The 18,756-nt window shown below is 49.2% G+C and overlaps 1 protein-coding gene across 1 annotated transcript in view; it reads right to left on the bottom strand.

Annotated features, from left to right (window-relative positions):
* Window positions 1-18,756, bottom strand: part of GRIK4 (glutamate ionotropic receptor kainate type subunit 4) — a 596,594-nt gene that overhangs the window by 161,994 nt on the left and 415,844 nt on the right. The window contains exons 6-7 of the mRNA XM_078683930.1: window positions 17,797-17,958; window positions 7,365-7,517 (exon numbers count right to left, since the gene is read on the bottom strand). Of these exons, the coding sequence (XP_078540056.1) occupies window positions 7,365-7,517; window positions 17,797-17,958 (315 nt within the window). The remainder of the gene's footprint in view (window positions 1-7,364; window positions 7,518-17,796; window positions 17,959-18,756) is intronic.

The following is an 18,756-nucleotide window of genomic DNA, read 5'->3' on the forward strand; positions in this document are numbered from 1 at the left end:
AGGAAGTCACCGCTCACCACAGAGGACACGCTCAAGACTATGAAAAGCATTGACTCAGGGGCCCAGATGGTACCACAGCTTCCACAGAGCAGCCGCCACCATCGCCCCCCAGCTCTGCTGTACCATCAACTGCTCCAGGCGCGCAACACCCATTGGGCTCACCGGGCTTCAGCCCCCCCCCCCCCCCCCCCCGTCGCCTCCTCTGCCCGGGCTAAGATGACACGCACTGAAATCATTAACTAACTGCGCATCGGAGCCGAGAATGTGATTTTTATTATGCATTCTGAGAGGCCCAGCAGCCCGAGCAGACAGCCAGCCTCTGAACAGTTTCCTCGAGTGAACCCCCCTGCCCTGACCTCTTGTTTTCCTTTAGAGTGGCGCAGAGGTGAAATCCTTGCCTGAAGGCAGGGATTCACCTAAGCACTTGATGGGTTATAAGCATGGGGTGTGAAGTGCACAGCAGGGAGGAAGGCATGGCCAGTGCAGGTGACGCTTTTCTTTTGTATGGGAATTTCTGCTGGCTCATAGCCCAGGGTGTGCTGTCTGTGCACTTGTAAGGATGTGTATTCCATACAAGTGCACAGACAGCAAACCCTGGGCTAAGACACCAGCAGAAATTAATTTTCAAAGGAAAAGCATCACCTGCACTGCCATCCCTTTGCCACTGCTGTCTGTGCACTTGGATGGAATTCACATCCACCGCACTGCTCACCAGATAAATGGTGAACAGGGCCATGGATCTTTCTATTTTCGCATCCAAGGGCAGCAGCGAAGAAGCAGAGGAGGTCCAGGCAAGGAGAATCCAGGAGACCTATCTACTCTGAGACCTTCGAGGGGCTGGATGCCAGGACGCAGTGCTGCTGATCAGCCCGACTCCACAGTATAGTATCAGAGGAGCAGTCAGAAGTTTTTTATGTAAGTTCCAGTAACTTTAATGCATTTTTCAGCACATCATTACCTTTTGGGGGTGCCAGTGGGTAACTTTAGAGTTCAGAGTGGGTGTAGGTTTTAGGGAGCCAGTGAGTAATTTTATGGTTCATGGTGGGTTACAAATTGGGGTGCCAGGGTTTAATTTTAGGGTTCTGAGCGGGTATGGGTTTTGGGGTTCCAGGGGGCAATTTTAGGGTTTAGGGTGGGTATGGGTTTTGGGGTGCCAGGGGTCATTTTAGGGTTCAGCGCGGGTATGTGTTTTGGTGTGCCAGGGGTGATTTTAGGGTTCAGGGAAGGTGTGGGTTTTGGGGTGTCAGCGGGCAATTTTAGGGTTCAGGGTGGGTATGGGTTATGGGGTGCCGGGGGAATTTATGGTTCAGCATGGGTATGGGTTTTTGGGTGCCAGAGGGTAATTTTAGGGTGTGGGGTGGGTATGGGTTTTGGGGTGCCAGGGGTGGGGGGATACTTTTAGGGTTCAGGGTGGGTGTGGGTTTTGGGGTGCCATGGGATTAATTTTAGGGTTCAGCGTGGGTATGTGTTTTATAGTGCCAGGGGTAATTTTAGGGTTTAGGGCAGGTGTGGGTTTTGGGATGTTAGGGGGCTATTTTAGGGTTCAGGGTGGTTATGGGGTGCCAGAGGGGAATTTATGGTTCTGCATGGGTATGGGTTTTGGGGTGCCTGGGGTAATTGTAAGGTTCAGGGTGGGTATGGGTTTTGGAGGGCAATGAGGGAATTTATGGTTCAGCATGGGTATGGTTTCTGGGGTGCCAGGGGTAATTTAAGGTTCAGGGTGGTAAAGGGTTTTGGGGTGCCAGGGGGTAATTTTAGGGTGTAGGGTGGGTATGGGTTTTGGGGTGCCGGGGGGGGGGGATAATTTTAGGGATCAGGATGGGTATGGGTTTTGGGGTGCCAGGGGGGCGGATACTTTTAGGGTTCAGGGTGGGTGTGGGTTTTGGGGTGCCATGGGATTAATTTTAGGGTTCAGCGTGGGTATGTGTTTTATAGTGCCAAGGGTAATTTTAGGGTTTAGGGCAGGTGTGGGTTTTGGGATGTCAGGGGGCTATTTTAGGGTTCAGGGTGGGTATGGGTTATGGGGTGCCAGAGGGGAATTTATGGTTCTGCATGGGTATGGGTTTTGGGGTGCCTGGGGTAATTTTAAGGTTCAGGGTGGGTATGGGTTTTGGAGGGCAATGAGGGAATTTATGGTTCAGCATGGGTATGGTTTCTGGGGTGCCAGGGGTAATTTAAGGTTCAGGGTGGTAATGGGTTTTGGGGTGCCAGGAGGTAATTTTAGGGTGTAGGGTGGGTATGGGTTTTGGGGTGCCGGGGGGGGGATAATTTTAGGGATCAGGATGGGTATGGGTTTTGGGGTGCCAGGGGGGCGGGTACTTTTAGGGTTCAGGGTGGGTGTGGGTTTTGGGGTGCCATGGGATTAATTTTAGGGTTCAGCGTGGGTATGTGTTTTATAGTGCCAAGGGTAATTTTAGGGTTTAGGGCAGGTGTGGGTTTTGGGATGTCAGGGGGCTATTTTAGGGTTCAGGGTGGGTATGGGTTATGGGGTGCCAGAGGGGAATTTATGGCTCTGCATGGGTATGGGTTTTGGGGTGCCTGGGGTAATTTTAAGGTTCAGGGTGGGTATGGGTTTTGGGGGGCAAGGGGGGAATTTATGGTTCAGCATGGGTATGGTTTCTGGGGTGCCAGGGGTAATTTAAGGTTCAGGGTGGTAAAGGGTTTTGGGGTGCCAGGGGGTAATTTTAGGGTGTAGGGTGGGTATGGGTTTTGGGGTGCCGGGGGGGGGGGATAATTTTAGGGATCAGGATGGGTATGGGTTTTGGGGTGCCAGGGGGGCGGATACTTTTAGGGTTCAGGGTGGGTGTGGGTTTTGGGGTGCCATGGGATTAATTTTAGGGTTCAGCGTGGGTATGTGTTTTATAGTGCCAAGGGTAATTTTAGGGTTTAGGGCAGGTGTGGGTTTTGGGATGTCAGGGGGCTATTTTAGGGTTCAGGGTGGGTATGGGTTATGGGGTGCCAGAGGGGAATTTATGGTTCTGCATGGGTATGGGTTTTGGGGTGCCTGGGGTAATTTTAAGGTTCAGGGTGGGTATGGGTTTTGGAGGGCAATGAGGGAATTTATGGTTCAGCATGGGTATGGTTTCTGGGGTGCCAGGGGTAATTTAAGGTTCAGGGTGGTAATGGGTTTTGGGGTGCCAGGAGGTAATTTTAGGGTGTAGGGTGGGTATGGGTTTTGGGGTGCCGGGGGGGGGGGGGGGGGATAATTTTAGGGATCAGGATGGGTATGGGTTTTGGGGTGCCAGGGGGGCGGGTACTTTTAGGGTTCAGGGTGGGTGTGGGTTTTGGGGTGCCATGGGATTAATTTTAGGGTTCAGCGTGGGTATGTGTTTTATAGTGCCAAGGGTAATTTTAGGGTTTAGGGCAGGTGTGGGTTTTGGGATGTCAGGGGGCTATTTTAGGGTTCAGGGTGGGTATGGGTTATGGGGTGCCAGAGGGGAATTTATGGCTCTGCATGGGTATGGGTTTTGGGGTGCCTGGGGTAATTTTAAGGTTCAGGGTGGGTATGGGTTTTGGGGGGCAAGGGGGGAATTTATGGTTCAGCATGGGTATGGTTTCTGGGGTGCCAGGGGTAATTTAAGGTTCAGGGTGGTAAGGCGTTTTGGGGTGCCAGGGGGTAATTTTAGGGTGTGGGGTGGGTATGGGTTTTGGGATGCCGCGGGGGGGGTAATTTTAAGGATCAGGATGGGTATGGGTTTTGGGGCGCCAGGGGTAATTTTAGGGTTCAGGGCGGGTATGGGTTTTAGGGTGTGAGGGGGTTAATTTTAGGGTTCAGCGTGGGTATGTGTTTTGGTGTGCCAGGGGTAATTTTAAGATTCTGGGTGAGTATGGGTTTTGGGGGGCAAGGGTGTAACTTTAGGGATCACTGCGGTATGGGTTTTGGGGTGCCAGGGGTAATTTTAGGGTTCAGGGCGGGTATGGGTTTTAGGGTGTGAGGGGGTTAATGTTAGGGTTCAGCGTGGGTATGTGTTTTGGTGTGTCAGGGGTAATTTTAAGATTCAGGGTGAGTATGGGTTTTGGGGGGCAAGGGTGTAATTTTAGGGATCACTGCGGGTATGGGTTTTGGGGTGCCAGAGGTCATTTTAGGGTTCAGGGTGGGTATGGGTTTTGGGGTGCCAGGGGGGTGATTTTAGGGTTCAGGATGGTAATGGGTTTTGGGGTGCCAGGGGGTAATTTTAGGGTGTGGGGTGGGTATGGGTCTTGGGGTGCGGGGTGGATAATTTTAGGGATCGGTATGGGTTTTGGGGTGCCAGGGGTAATTTTAGGGTTCAGGGCGGGTATGGGTTTTAGGGTGTGAGGGGGTTAATGTTAGGGTTCAGCGTGGGTATGTGTTTTGGTGTGTCAGGGGTAATTTTAAGATTCAGGGTGAGTATGGGTTTTGGGGGGCAAGGGTGTAATTTTAGGGATCACTGCGGGTATGGGTTTTGGGGTCCAGGGGTCATTTTAGGGTTCAGGGTGGGTATGGGTTTTGGGGTGCCAGGGGTAATTTAAGGGTTCAGGGCGGGTATGGGCTTTGGGGCTCTAGGGGGGTGATTTTAGGGTTCAGGGTGGTAATGGGTTTTGGGGTGCCAGGGGGTAATTTTAGGGTGTGGGGTGAGTATGGGTTTTGGGGTGCCAGGGGGGGATAATTTTAGGGATCAGGATGGGTATGGGTTTTGGGGTGCCGGGGTTAATTTTAGAGTTCAGGGCGGGTATGGGTTTTAAGGTGTGAGGGGGCATTAACCGATCCTGATTATCTGCCATTTTAGCTCCGCCCCATTGATTAACATTAGCCACGCCCCTTCTTTTGCCATGTTAGCCCCCCCGAAATGAAGACCTAGTTGCGCCCCTGAACTGCTCCATCGAAACTGCCACTTTCCCAAAGACTGAAAGCACACCAAGATCAAACCCCTGCTGAAGACGCCATCCTCAAATCCGACGGACCTCAATAACTTCAGACCGATCTCCCTCCTCCCCTTCCCAGCCAAGGTAATTGAGAAGGCCATCAACGCCAAACTCTGCGCGCTCATCGAAGTGAACCACCTCCTGTACTACTCCCAATCCGGCTTCCGAAGCAACCACAGCAGAGACTGCACTCCTCCCCACCACAGACAACATCCGCTCCCTCCTTGACCAGGCTGAGACAGCAGCCCTCTTCCTACTACACCTCTCAGCCGCCTTCGACACCGTCTCCCACTACACCCTAATCAGCAGACTCCACGACGCCTGCATCTGCGACAGGGCTCTGGACTGGATCCACTCCTTCCTTACTGGCTGGACCCAGCGAGTCAGACTACCACCATTCCTCTCAGAACCATGGATATTATCTGTGGAGTCCCCCAGGGCTCCTCCATGAGCCCCACCCTCTTCAACATCTACAAGGCCCCCCTTGCAGCCATCGTCAGAAACCATGGATCCAACATCGCCTCCTACACTGACAACACCCAGCTTATCCTCTCCCTTACCAATGAACCGTCAACCGCCAGAACAAGCTTCGACAGTGTAATGTAGGCCGTTGCGACATGGATGAAAGACAGCTGCCGCAAACTCAACTCGGACAAGATCAAAGTTCTCATCCTGGAACCTATTGCGTCAGCCTTGAACAACTCTTGGTAGCCAGCTGCTCTGGGTGCCCCCTCCCACCCGAAGGACTATTTTGCCATCATACTGGACTGTTCGCTCACGATGGACTGCCAAATCTATGCAGTTTCCTCAGCCTCTACTTCCACACGCTCCACCTGCTCTGAAAGACTTTCAGATGGATCCCCACAGAACCACGAAGTATGGTCACCCATGCACATATCACCAGCAGACTCAACTAAGGCAACGCATTCTATGCAGGCGTCACCCAGAAACAGCTCAGGAAACTACAATATGTCCAAAAGGCTGAAGCCAGACTGGGCCTCGACATCCCCTGTCGCAGCCACTTCACGCAACACCTCTGACAACTCCACGGGCTCTCACTCAACAAGAGAGTTACTTTCAAGCTCCTCACTGACGCCTACAAAGCCCTGCACAACGAAGGACCAGCATAGCTGAACCACCGCCTCACATTCCAAGTGCCCACCAAACAACTCCGATCCTCCCAACTCGCCTCCATCCCTAGGATCCACAAGACCAGAACCGGAGGAAGATCGTTATCTTACCTCGCCACCGAGACAATGAACTCCCTGCCCCTGCACCTCAGACAATCAGCGTCACTGACCCAATTCATGCAGGACTTCAAGACATGGCTCTTCGAATGATCCTCCACCCAGTCCAACCAGCAGCCTGTCTCTACCCCACCCCAGCGACCATGAGACCCTCACGGGTGAGTAGCCGCGCTTTACAAGCCCCTGATTGATTGACTAGAACCACACCACCTGGTGCCTATACTGTACACCATAGCCATGCCACTGGCTTCTGTAGTTTTCACCACAGTGCAGCCACTGGATCTGAGTAATGTGCACCACAGTCATACCACTGTGACTGCCAGTAGCCGCAGCCGACCCACCGGATGTCAGTGATGTGCACCCCACCGCCATGCCGCTCATTTCCTGTCATTTTCATTTTCACCACTGGGTGTCAGTGATGGCTTAACAGCCATGCCACTGACTGTAACCACAGTCCAGTCACTGACTGTCTGTCATTTTCACCACAGCTCATGGGTGTCTGTAATGTGCACCACGGCACTGCCAGGTATTTCCTGTACAGTTCACCTCAACAGTGTCACCTGGTCTCCGAGTGTGCAAGCTCCATACATGGGCACAGGCACAACACACCAGGCCACCTGCATCTAACACTTTGCAGTTTGCAGATAAATCTTGCCACTGGTGCTTCCACAACACCTTCAGGTATCCAGGCAACTCAATGACCGTGGTGTCCACCACGACACTGAACGCGGTGACAACACAGGGCTCTCATGCTGTGCTTTTCTGTGCAGCACACCAGAGACGAGCTAAATGACTGACATATTTATAAAGTGCAAACTACCATAACTGTGGAAACTTGAAGTATCCACCAGAGGCCTGTCGCTGGAATCTGTTTCAGTGCACCACAGTAATCCCCCTGGCCAATAGTACAGAGCATGCAAGCCCTCAGGCACACAGCACTGGGTGGCTGTACAGAGCCCCAGACCCAGAACAGAGCACCTGTAGATGTCCGTACAGTGCCACGAGCTCTGTACTCTAAGGCATAGTGCCTGGCGACACAGCTCTGCTGCCCAATGCCAGCTTGGTGCACCACAGCCATGCCAGTCAGTGCCAGTACATTTTATCAAAGCTATGCCGCTACGCGCTCTCGCGGTACACTAAATGTGTGCCCCTCAGTACCCACACACTGCGCCCCCGAGTGCCCGCGCAGCTAGGGTACCCCAGGGCACGCGCCGGACTTCAGTCCCTTCTCACCATTCGCAGGTAGTTCATGAGGCTCGTGCCGTGCTGCCAGATCTGGGCAGAGCCGCAGGACAGCGGCTTCACGCCGATCTCCTGGCTCCGGTTCAGCTCCTGGACCGCACTCACCACGGTGTACACGGCGTCGAAGAGCAGGGCCGAGGACAGCTGCAAGGGGCAGAGAAACAGGGGTGAGAAGAGGCAGGGAGCAGAGAAACAGGGGTGAGAAGAGGCAAGGAGCAGAGAAACAGGGGTGAGAAGGGGCAGGGAGCAGAGAAACAGGGCTGAGAGAGAGGAAGGGGTAGAACACAGGGGTGAGAAGGGGCAAGGAGCAGAGAAACAAGGCTGAGAGAAGGCAAGGAGATGAGAAACATGGGTGAGAGAAGGCAAGGAGCAGAGAAACAGGGGCGAGAGAAGGGAAAGCGCAGAGAAACAGGGTTGAGAAAAGGCAAGGAGCAGAGAAACAGGGCTGAGAAAAGGCAAAGAGCAGAGAAACAGGGGTAAGAGAAAGCAAGGAGATGAGAAACAGGGTGAGAGAAGGCAAGGAGATGAGAAACAGGGTGAGAGAAGGCAAGGAGTAGAGAAACAGGGGTGAGAAAAGGCAAGGAGCAGAGAAACAGGGGTGAGAGAAGGCAGGGAGAAGAGAAACAGGGTGAGAGAAGGCAAGGAGATGAGAAACAGGGGTGAGAAAAGGCAAGGAGCAGAGAAACAGGGGTGAGAGAAGGCAGGGAGAAGAGAAACAGGGTGAGAGAAGGCAAGGAGATGAGAAACAGGGTGAGAGAAGGCAAGGAGTAGAGAAACAGGGATGAGAAAAGGCAAGGAGCAGAGAAACAGGGGTGAGAGAAGGCAGGGAGAAGAGAAACAGGGTGAGAGAAGGCAAGGAGATGAGAAACAGGGTGAGAGAAGGCAAGGAGTAGAGAAACAGGGATGAGAAAAGGCAAGGAGCAGAGAAACAGGGGTGAGAGAAGGCAGGGAGAAGAGAAACAGGGTGAGAGAAGGCAAGGAGATGAGAAACAGGGTGAGAGAAGGCAAGGAGTAGAGAAACAGGGTGAGAGAAGGCAAGGAGTAGAGAAACAGGGATGAGAAAAGGCAAGGAGCAGAGAAACAGGGGTGAGAGAAGGCAGGGAGAAGAGAAACAGTGGTGAGAAAAGGCGAGGCAAGGAGCAGAGAACAGGGCTAAGGAAAGGCAAGGAGCTGGGGCAGCTGCAAGCAAGGGGCAGATAAACAGCTGTGAGAAATGGCAAGGAGTGGAGGAGATCAGAAAGGAACTGAACAGAAGAAACAGGGGTGAGAAAATGTAAGGAGAAGAGCGCTGCAAGAAGCAGGATAAGCAGGAGTGTGAAAGACACGAGCCAGTGGAAAGCTGAAAGGCACAAAAGAAACAGGGGCGAGAAAGTCAGGGGCCAGAGGAGAGCTGAAACTCAAGCACTTAACGGTAGGGAGAAAGTCATGGACCAGAAGAGAGATGCGAAGGAGCAGAAGAATCTGGGGTGATAAAGGCAAGGAGGAGAGAAGAGCTGCAAGGAACAGGAGACACATGGCAGAGAAAGACATGGACAGAGGAGAGCTGGAAAGACTAGGAGAAAGAGGGTCGGGAAAGCAGGGACCATGTATTTATTTCTGCACTTAACTTATGTTGCCTTCTCTAGCACTAACACCACCAAGTGTCATTAGAGCGCTTTGTAAAGGAGCAGGAATAGTTTACATATCATGATAAACAAACTTAATGACCAAATCAATAAAAGTTAAAAATCAAACACAGCCAGTAAACAGAGGCAGAAAAGATGACCAGCAAGACAGAGAGACCAGTAGGAGAAACAGACATGTAGAATAAGCGCTAGACAGTGGAGCGAACCAGAAAACGTAAAGTACAGAAAGGAACTAACAAATAATATATAAAAATCTAGAAACATTCAGAGGGGAGTGGGAAGGATGTACAGCAAGGTGGGGACGTTTTGATGGGGCCCATCTTTGGAAAGGTGATAGAGGTTATATATTAAATGAGTAAATCATTTTCTCAGTTTCAATCAGTGTTTTTTTTTGTAAGAGGGGGAGTTTAAGCTTCTTTCTAATAGTTGCATGAAATGTGGCAGTGGTCTGCTGAGCTGGTGGAATGGAATTGAATTCCAAATACTTGTGATGGTGCCAGAGTAGGGTTGCTTGATAGGCTGCTCTTTTTTGAAGCCAGGTGGCATTTCTCAATCCTCGATGGCTACCAGAGAGTTTCAATTTCTAAGCCAAATGCAAATTACACTTGCTAAAGTACATTCGTACCGAACAGGGAAAATGAATGTAAGAAATTGCAGAGAACTAAAAGTAAGGGGTGAACGCATGATGGGAACAGTAAGAAACAGAAGAAGGGAGGGTCCCAGAACAAGTTGTATGTGAAAGGGAGACAGAGTGGACAGCAAGATGGAAGTTAAAATGGAAGCAGGGGCTTCAGTGCCCTAAATGGAAAAGATTTACTCCAGGATACTATAAACCGAGAATCAAAGGCCAGCAGAAAGCGGCTGTAGTAATGAGGAGCAGAGTAAAAAAAAACAACTTAACCATTCATCTTTTCAGAAGTTGTGCGTCAAATACTTTGGCAACAAGGTCATATGTGCTAGTAAAAGTGTTCTTGCGTACCCAATTCCTCACAAAGAGACACCATTATCAGTCTATTAAATGGAATATAGAAGTCTAGATACTCACTATTTGGAGTACCTGTTTCCTCCAGAGAAGTGCCGGTTCTTTCCCATTAAATATATATTGCAGCAGACCTGAGAAGTACAGGCACTCTTCTTTTCAAATTAAAGAAGTGCATGTATTCTTCTGTTCAAATTAAAAAAGTGCGGGTACTCCATACCAGACAGTACCTCCCCATTTAAAGCACCGATCGTTATAAAATCATCTTATGAGGCTAAGTCACCTGTTACAGAGATATTTGCATACCAAGTAAGTTCCATGGTATAAAGGAGTAAGATAGCTATAAAGGTTAATGCACTTGCTGTAGAGATATAAGTGCAGACTTTTCACAGGTTTGACACATCCTAAAATACCAAATACGGTTCATGTGCCTGGTGGAAAACATAGTGGATACGATGAAGCACAAACATTTGCATTTGATGTACATAATTCAGGGGGTAATTAATTTTCCGCAGAGATCCGTGTGTTACCTGCAGATCACAGCACAGTCCGTGAAATCTAGATTAGTGAAGTTCAAAATCAACATGGAGGGACGACATTCGATCAGCCAGGCACAGTTTAGAACAATATTTGCTTTTTTTCTCGATAGGTCTGAAAGTCGTACACACCTATTAGTGAGATGTTCTTAGTGTGACTGCTTAGAAAAATAAATCTGGCACTGTTCCAGTGCTTGCATATATCTGACGTACAGAGAGAGGAAAAGTCATAAACCTGCCTTCACATCATAGTTTATCTCTTAAGCACTTGTGAAGTGAGAACATGCTGTGTCTTTGTTTCCATATGGCAGCGGCATCCAGCTAGCTCCCAGGCAGGATGAGGCTCCAACAAAAGGCGGGCTGATGGCCCCCTAAGTGCGTCATTTTAGTTGGGCCCAGCTGGAGCTGAAAATAAACGACCTTCCTCACTCCCTGCAGGTCGCTGCTTTGAACACGCAGCACACACAATGCGACCACCACTAAATGTCTCCAGGTGGCCACAATTCCAGCTGGGACACAGTCGGCACCTTTCACTGGGGCAGGCCCAGATCCAGGAATCGGCACAATTATATCTGCCAAAACTTGAATCCGCCCGGATGCCCCGAAATGATGAATAAGAATCAGGATGAAGAAAACAAGAGGAGCAAAAAAGGACAATGAGCAGGACAAGTATAGAGGAAAGACAAAGAATGTGGTGGCGAGGATGGGGCGGAGGGATAAAAGTTGTAAGAAGAAAATAGTTTTATAATTAGGGAAGACAGAAGCAGAAGCAGAAGTGAGAAGGGAGGCAGTCAGAGAGAAAATCAAAATAAGAAGGGGCGTTCAGACAGAACAACATGGTGAGTGGACAGTCTTAAAGGGGAGTATTGGGGAAAAGGTAAAAAAGGGAAGACAGAAGAGGCAGACGTTGTGTACATGACACATGATAAATTGAACAGGATAAACTATACAGAGGCTTTTGCGTGGTTGACCTTGTGCATAGGAAGCCTTCCTAATTTGAAGTCTTAATTTTTAGGAAACATCACAGGAACAAGATCAGCTTACAGAAGACACAAATATCTTCCAGAGCACAGGTCAGAGTGAAGGAAACACCACCTGCCATGGTTGTATCTCCTTCTTGAAATGCACACTAACCACTTCATTCAGTTTCCCCATCCTAGGCAGGCAGGCTAGGCAGGATCAAACAACAGCCTCCATAGCACAGCATCACAACAGCAACGAAGCTGGAGACTAGGTAAGATCTGAGTAGACCTCAGAGGGTGGAGCAAAGGAAATCTGGTGGTTGATGCTTTTGTCAAATTATGTGCCCTTGAAGACCACCAGCCAAGAGCGCTTAATTTGTGCAGGTTGTTACATTGGCGGACCCCGGTACTCATGTTTGGGGAGTGGTACTTATCTTTGATCTTCAAACTTTGCCCCACAGTAAGAGAGAAATACACAAACGGGAGGTAGAATGAGAAGGAGAAAGAGAGAAAAGCCGTGACCAAAGAGGAAAGCAGTGATAAAAAGAAGAATGACATAGGAGACAGGGAGTGTAGGGCGGAGGACAAACGGTGTGCGGTGGAATCAAGACTGGGTACCCTGTATATAGACAATGCAGGCATTCAATAGCATAGAAAGTCCATGGCAACCAGTGCAACACATCCAGAATTAGTGAATTGGTGACCAGGTATACGTTGAACATATAAGTTCCGAAAAAGTGGACTATGTTTTGCTAAAAGCAGGACGTTGACACACATTACTGTACCAACCTACCTGTAGTCTGTTTTAGATGAAATTACTGTGGACACTGCCTGGAGAGTAGACTTTAAGGCCAAGCCCGGTAGTCCACGAGTGTCCTTACTCGGCTAGAATTTGATCTCTCTAAGTTATCCAGGCCAGTGGTAGACACACAAAGAACCATTTTGGGGACTGTGAGGCACTCCATGTGTGCTACTAGGATCTTTCTGAAGGGCCTGCCAAATAGCTTTCCTTTCTACAGTGACTTGGTGAAAACAGACATTTTTGCAAACAAACTAATAATGCATGGAACAGCCACCAGGGGCCTGATGCCTTATCTCATCCCATTACGCCATCTTGCAGGGGGTCACCCCGAGGAGGGCACTACTCATTCACAAGCCTCATGCCTCAGGGATGTTTGGATTCCTCAGAGACCAGTCCTTTGAGCACCTCTGAAAACATGTAAATGAAAACTGTCAGCACCCAAAAAGAGGCACCAGCTGTTACTGTCCAATGGGGAATTATCTGCTAATAGGCGAATTAAACACGTACATACACACAGTAAGACAGACACCTGCTGCAGTGCCTTGGTGCTTATTGCCTAGCCGATGTAACGCTGTCTCTATGCGGTTGGATGGTATCTTCTCAATGTGTGGGGGTGAAGGTAATTTTATAGTCCACAATGGAGAGAAACACCTCCCAAGCCCCAAAGGAAACACGGCTCTCTAATACCGCACGGGAAACAAGGCCCTCCCCAGCTTTTTAGGCAATTCGTCTCAGGCCTCCCGCAGGAAACAAGGCCCGTCTAGGCCTCACAGGAAACAAGTCCTCCCACATGCCAGAGGAAACTAGGCGTTCCCGGAATCCACAGGAAGCAAGGCCCTCTCCGACCTTATAGGAAATAAGGCCCTTCAGACCTTTCAGAGAAAAAGGCCCTCCCTGACACACTATAGGAAACCAGGCCCTCCCGGAACAATAGGAAACAAGGCCCTCTCAGACTCTACAGGAAACAAAGCCCTCTTAGACTCTGCAGGAAAAAAGGCCCTCTCAGACTCTACAGGAAACAAGGCCCTCTCAGACTCTGCAGGAAACAAGGCCCTCTCAGACTCTGCAGGAAACAAGGCCCTCTCAGACTCTGCAGGAAACAAGGCCCTCTCAGACTCTGCAGGAAAAAAGGCCCTCTCAGACTCTACAAGAAACAAGGCCCTCTCAGACTCTGCAGGAAAAAGGCCCTCTCAGACTCTACAAGAAACACGGCCCTCTCAGACTCTACAGGAAACAAGGCCCTCTCAGACTCTGCAGGAAAAAGGCCCTCTCAGACTCTACAGGAAACAAGGCCCTCTCAGACTCTACAGTAAACCAGGCCCTCTCAGACTCTACAGGAAACAAGGCCCTCTCAGACTCTGCAGGAAACAAGGCCCTCTCAGACTCTGCAGGAAACAAGGCCCTCTCAGACTCTGCAGGAAACAAGGCCCTCTCAGACTCTGCAGGAAACAAGGCCCTCTCAGACTCTGCAGGAAACAAGGCCCTCTCGGACTCTACAGGAAACAAGGCCCTCTCGGACTCCACAGGAAACAAGGCCCTCTCAGATTCTACAGGAAACAAGGCCCTCTCAGACTCTGCAGGAAACAAGGCCCTCTCAGACTCTACAGGAAACAAGGCCCTCTCAGACTCTGCAGGAAACAAGGCCCTCTCAGACTCTGCAGGAAACAAGGCCCTCTCACACTCTACAAGAAACAAGGCCCTCTCAGACTCTACAGGAAACAAGGCCCTCTCAGACTCTGCAGGAAAAAGGCCCTCTCAGACTCTACAGGAAACAAGGCCCTCTCAGACTCTGCAGGAAACAAGGCCCTCTCAGACTCTGCAGGAAACAAGGCCCTCTCACACTCTACAAGAAACAAGGCCCTCTCAGACTCTACAGGAAACAAGGCCCTCTCAGACTCTGCAGGAAAAAGGCCCTCTCAGACTCTACAGGAAACAAGGCCCTCTCACACTCTGCAGGAAACAAGGCCCTCTCAGACTCTACAGTAAACCAGGCCCTCTCAGACTCTACAGGAAACAAGGCCCTCTCAGACTCTGCAGGAAACAAGGCCCTCTCAGACTCTGCAGGAAACAAGGCCCTCTCAGACTCTACAGGAAACAAGGCCCTCTCAGACTCTGCAGGAAACAAGGCCCTCTCGGACTCTGCAGGAAACAAGGCCCTCTCGGACTCTACAGGAAACCAGGCCCTCTCGGACTCTACAGGAAACAAGGCCCTCTCAGACTCTACAGGAAACAAGGCCCTCTCAGACTCTGCAGGAAACAAGGCCCTCTCAGACTCTACAGGAAACAAGGCCCTCTCAGACTCTGCAGGAAACAAGGCCCTCTCAGACTCTGCAGGAAACAAGGTTCTCTCAGACTCTACAGGAAACAAAGACCTCTCAGAACTCACAGGAAACTAGGCGTTCTATGACCCAGTTTGAAAGAATGTCCTCTCAGACCCAATAGGAAAAAGACTATTTAACACTCCACAGAAAACAAGGCCCCCTCACACCCAATGGGGAATATGGCCCTCTCGGACCCACAGAGGGAGGTCCATCTCGAATTCCATATTGAACAAGGGATTGCCAGACCCAATGGGAACAATGTTGTTTTAGACTCTATAGGAAACAAAGCCTCAAAGCCTCCACCCGGGACAAGGCCTGCTCACCTTTGTTGTTAAACTAGGCCCAATAGACTCCTGAGAAAGCATGGATATCACATCTTGGGCAAGATCCCCTCAAACGTCATATAAAACAAGGACCCCATAGAACGAGTATCTTCTTAGACACCTTGTGGAATAAAACTTCAGACTCCTTAGGAAACAAAGTCCTCTCATACTCCTTAAGGGCAAGACTCTCACAGACACCTTATGGGACAAGGCTTTGGAATCATGAGAAAACACAGCCCTCTCACAATCTGGGTAGATATATAAACATCCCACAACCTCTTTGACACCCAAGCTCCAGACTCACTAAGGTAGAAGATCCCCTTAGTACACAATGCTCTCTCAATCTCCATGCAGAACACAGCTTGCAACACCCCACATGGGATAACAACCTCACAGACTCCATATGGGTAAATGCCCCGTTGGACGCCATAGGAAACAAGGCCCTTCCACACTCTACTGGTGGCAAGACACTTTCAAACACTGTGCAGGAGAAAAAATACTGGGACTCCGAATGGGAACCAACACTGTATAACTCCATATACACATTAGGCTGCAGAGGATAGACTCTCAAACTCTCTAGAGAGTCGTGAGAGGAGCCAAGAGACGGTTACCTGAGGTTCTATCGGGGAGATGGTACTCTCAAATTTAATAGAGCAGAAACCACTTTGACTCTTCATTGGGAAGAAGACAATTCTGACTCCAAAAGGTAGCTGGTGTTCACATTCAACAGTGAGGAACCATATCTTGTACCCAGTAGGGCGAAAACCTCAATCCGACACAATAGGGAAGATGTTCCTCAAACTCCATTACATGAGAAGACACTCTTGGACTACAATATTATAAGACACTTGAACTCCACAAACAAATAAGACACTTAAACGCGACAACAATTTCTGACTCGAAAGAACAATACATTTCACAGAGGAGACGTATTCTAAACCATATTGTGGGAAGGCATTCACACTCATAAGGGAGGCAGTAGCATCAGACCACTTGAGGGGTAAAGGACTCTTAGGGGAGAAGGTATTCTCAGACTTCTGGGGGCAAGGCAGTCATACCACCAGAGAGAAGCACCTTCCATACACCCATGGACCAATCCTTGGAGTTTCCCTATGGGTCTCCAAATGGGAGAAGATGTTCTCACACAAGGGATGGCAGCTAACACTCACTTCAGAGTTCTTATTCTTTGGAAATCAGTACTCATTCTGCGAAGACTGGTTTTATTCTGCAGAAAATGATTCATATTCTGAAGAGAATACTCTTATTCTTAGGAATTCCATTCTCACTCAGAGAAAGCAGCAACTCTAAGGGGCCTCAGCTTTAACTTTTTCATACAAGAAACGGGAATAGTCTAAGGGCCTCAGTTCAAACTCTGAAGAGAAAATGACTTGATCCTCTCTCTGAGGACAATGAATCTCCTCTATGGAACTTATGTTTCACATTGAGATGGACCCTTCTCTGTGAGATTCAGAACTCTACCTGAAGTGGCCCACACTCTCTGAGACTCCGACCTCTGCATGTGTTGACTCCTGCACTATAAGAATCGGATTTCATTCTGAGATAGTTCCTACACAATAAGACTTACATTTCCCTCTGAGGTGGCTTGTATACTATGACACTTAGATCTCATTCTGAGATGGCCCCTCCTCTTTGGCAGTCTGATCTCACACTGAGGTGAGCCTTAAACTATGAATTTCATATCTCCCTCTCAGGTGTCCCCTTCTCTCTGAGGCTCAGATGGAGATGGTCCTTATACTCTGAGACCTATATATCACTCTGATGTGTACCTTACTCTAAACTGCCCGTACACTGTGGCACTCAGATATTGTGCAGATGTTGCACCTCCTTTACATGGCTCACATTTCAATTCAAAGTAGCTCTTATTCTATGTGACTTGGATCTCACTATGAGGTGGCCCATCTGTCAGAGGCTGAGATGTCATTACGAAAGCTCCGTTAACTATTAAACTTATAACTCAGCCTGAGGTCGCCCTTGCCCTATGAGACTCTGGTCTCACTCTGAGTTGACCCGTCATCTATGAGACTCAGATTGAGGTATAAGCGTCCCCACTTTAGGAGACTCAGATCTCACTCAGACTCACATCTACTCCCTCCAAGGCACACAGACATCACTCTGTATTGGTGCCTACTCCACATGACTTACACATTTTACTCTAAGGTAAACCTTACTCTATGGAACTCAGATCTCACTCTGAGGTGGCCCCTACACTATGACATTCATATCTCGCTCTGTTGTTAGCACTACTCTATGAGACTGAGGTTGTCCTCACACTATTAGACTCATATTTCACTTGAGGTATCGCCTTCTCCAAGTCAGGCCTGCTTTAGGAGATTCAGATCTAACTCATACTTAGATCTATTCCAAGGTCTCTACTGAAAGGAATTCAAGCCTCACTCTGTGTTGCTTCCTACTCTACCTGACTCACATTTCACTCCTCAACCTTACTGCTTAGATTCATATCTCAGTTCAAAGTGGCCCCTCCTCTATGAGACTCATCAGTTCCTATAAAGCGCCCCCTATTCTAAGACACTTAGGGGCAGATTTACAAGCCCCATGCGCCACTTTTACATCAATTTTAACATGGGAAAAGTGACGCAAAAGTGGCGCAAGGGGCTTGTAAATCAACCCCTTTTTTTGTCACTCAGGGGTGGTCACCTGTTCTGTGACACTTAAGTTTCGCTCTGAGGTGGCCCCTAATCTGTGGGACTCATATCTGATTCATGGCAGATTCTTATGCTAAGGGCCGGCTTCCTCATTTCACGTAGAACGCGCTTAGTTCATGACATTGGGGGTATCATATAGTGTATATTGTCTTGATATTTCTATAGTGTGGTCTTGGAAGGCTCTTACTTACGGCTGGTCCGGTGAAGGGAGCATGGTCACAGTTTTCTTGCCAGGATTGGTTGAGGGTCTGTACAAATTCTTGGTAGAAGCCATGTGATTGGTTGAAGATTGAAAATGCCAATATGTTGACACGGTCATCTAGAGTGTTGTCCAATGGTTGAAGAGAAAACTCCTGCATTATCCATATAATCAAAAAGAAGAAAGGCATATGTAATATTAGCATAGACTCTTAGAGTGCAGAGAGCAACCATGTGGTGATGAACAGAAGAGCAACAAGTGGGTTCCAAGTATGATGGGACTAACAAAAGCACAATACCACACAATCACTCTTTGATCCAGAATGAATTCAAAATATCCCAGAGATCAGTTCAAAGATCTCCCCTCCCCACAAAAAACACATCAAGGAAGGCACTCAAGTAGATTGGTGGGCCAATAAGCACCAGTAACCACATCAAGGTATCTCAGCTCATCGGGAGACTTCTGGCAACAGCAGTGAACCCACAATCACTGGAGGAAGCAGATCTGAAGCAGGGAATTCAAGGAAGCCAAGACCACTACAATGCACCGGGGAGCATGTCGACTGCACACACGATTCTCTCCTAAATCCCCAGTAGCTTATAGACACATCTAGAAACCTGGCAGCTGATTACCACAACTTGAATGGCAGCAGCTTATGAGCTCAGTTGGAACACCAGCACTTTATGGGCCAACCTTGAATCACCTGCAGCAACCGGACACACCTAGATTCCCAGTTGGTTATCGACAAACATGGAACGCTGCAGCTTATGGACACACCAGGAACACTTGCAGCTTTGACCCCGGGTAGTTTACAGATACATATGCAACTCTGGTAGCTGATTAGCACACCTTGAATCCCAGTGGCTTAAGGCATTCCTGGAACACCGGCTTCTTATGGCACACAGTGAACGCCCAGCAGCATCCGGGTATGCCTTGATCCAGTGCAGCATTC

This window comes from Lissotriton helveticus, chromosome 3_1 (genome assembly GCF_964261635.1).
Source record: "Lissotriton helveticus chromosome 3_1, aLisHel1.1, whole genome shotgun sequence".
NCBI classification, from domain to species: Eukaryota; Metazoa; Chordata; class Amphibia; order Caudata; family Salamandridae; genus Lissotriton; species Lissotriton helveticus.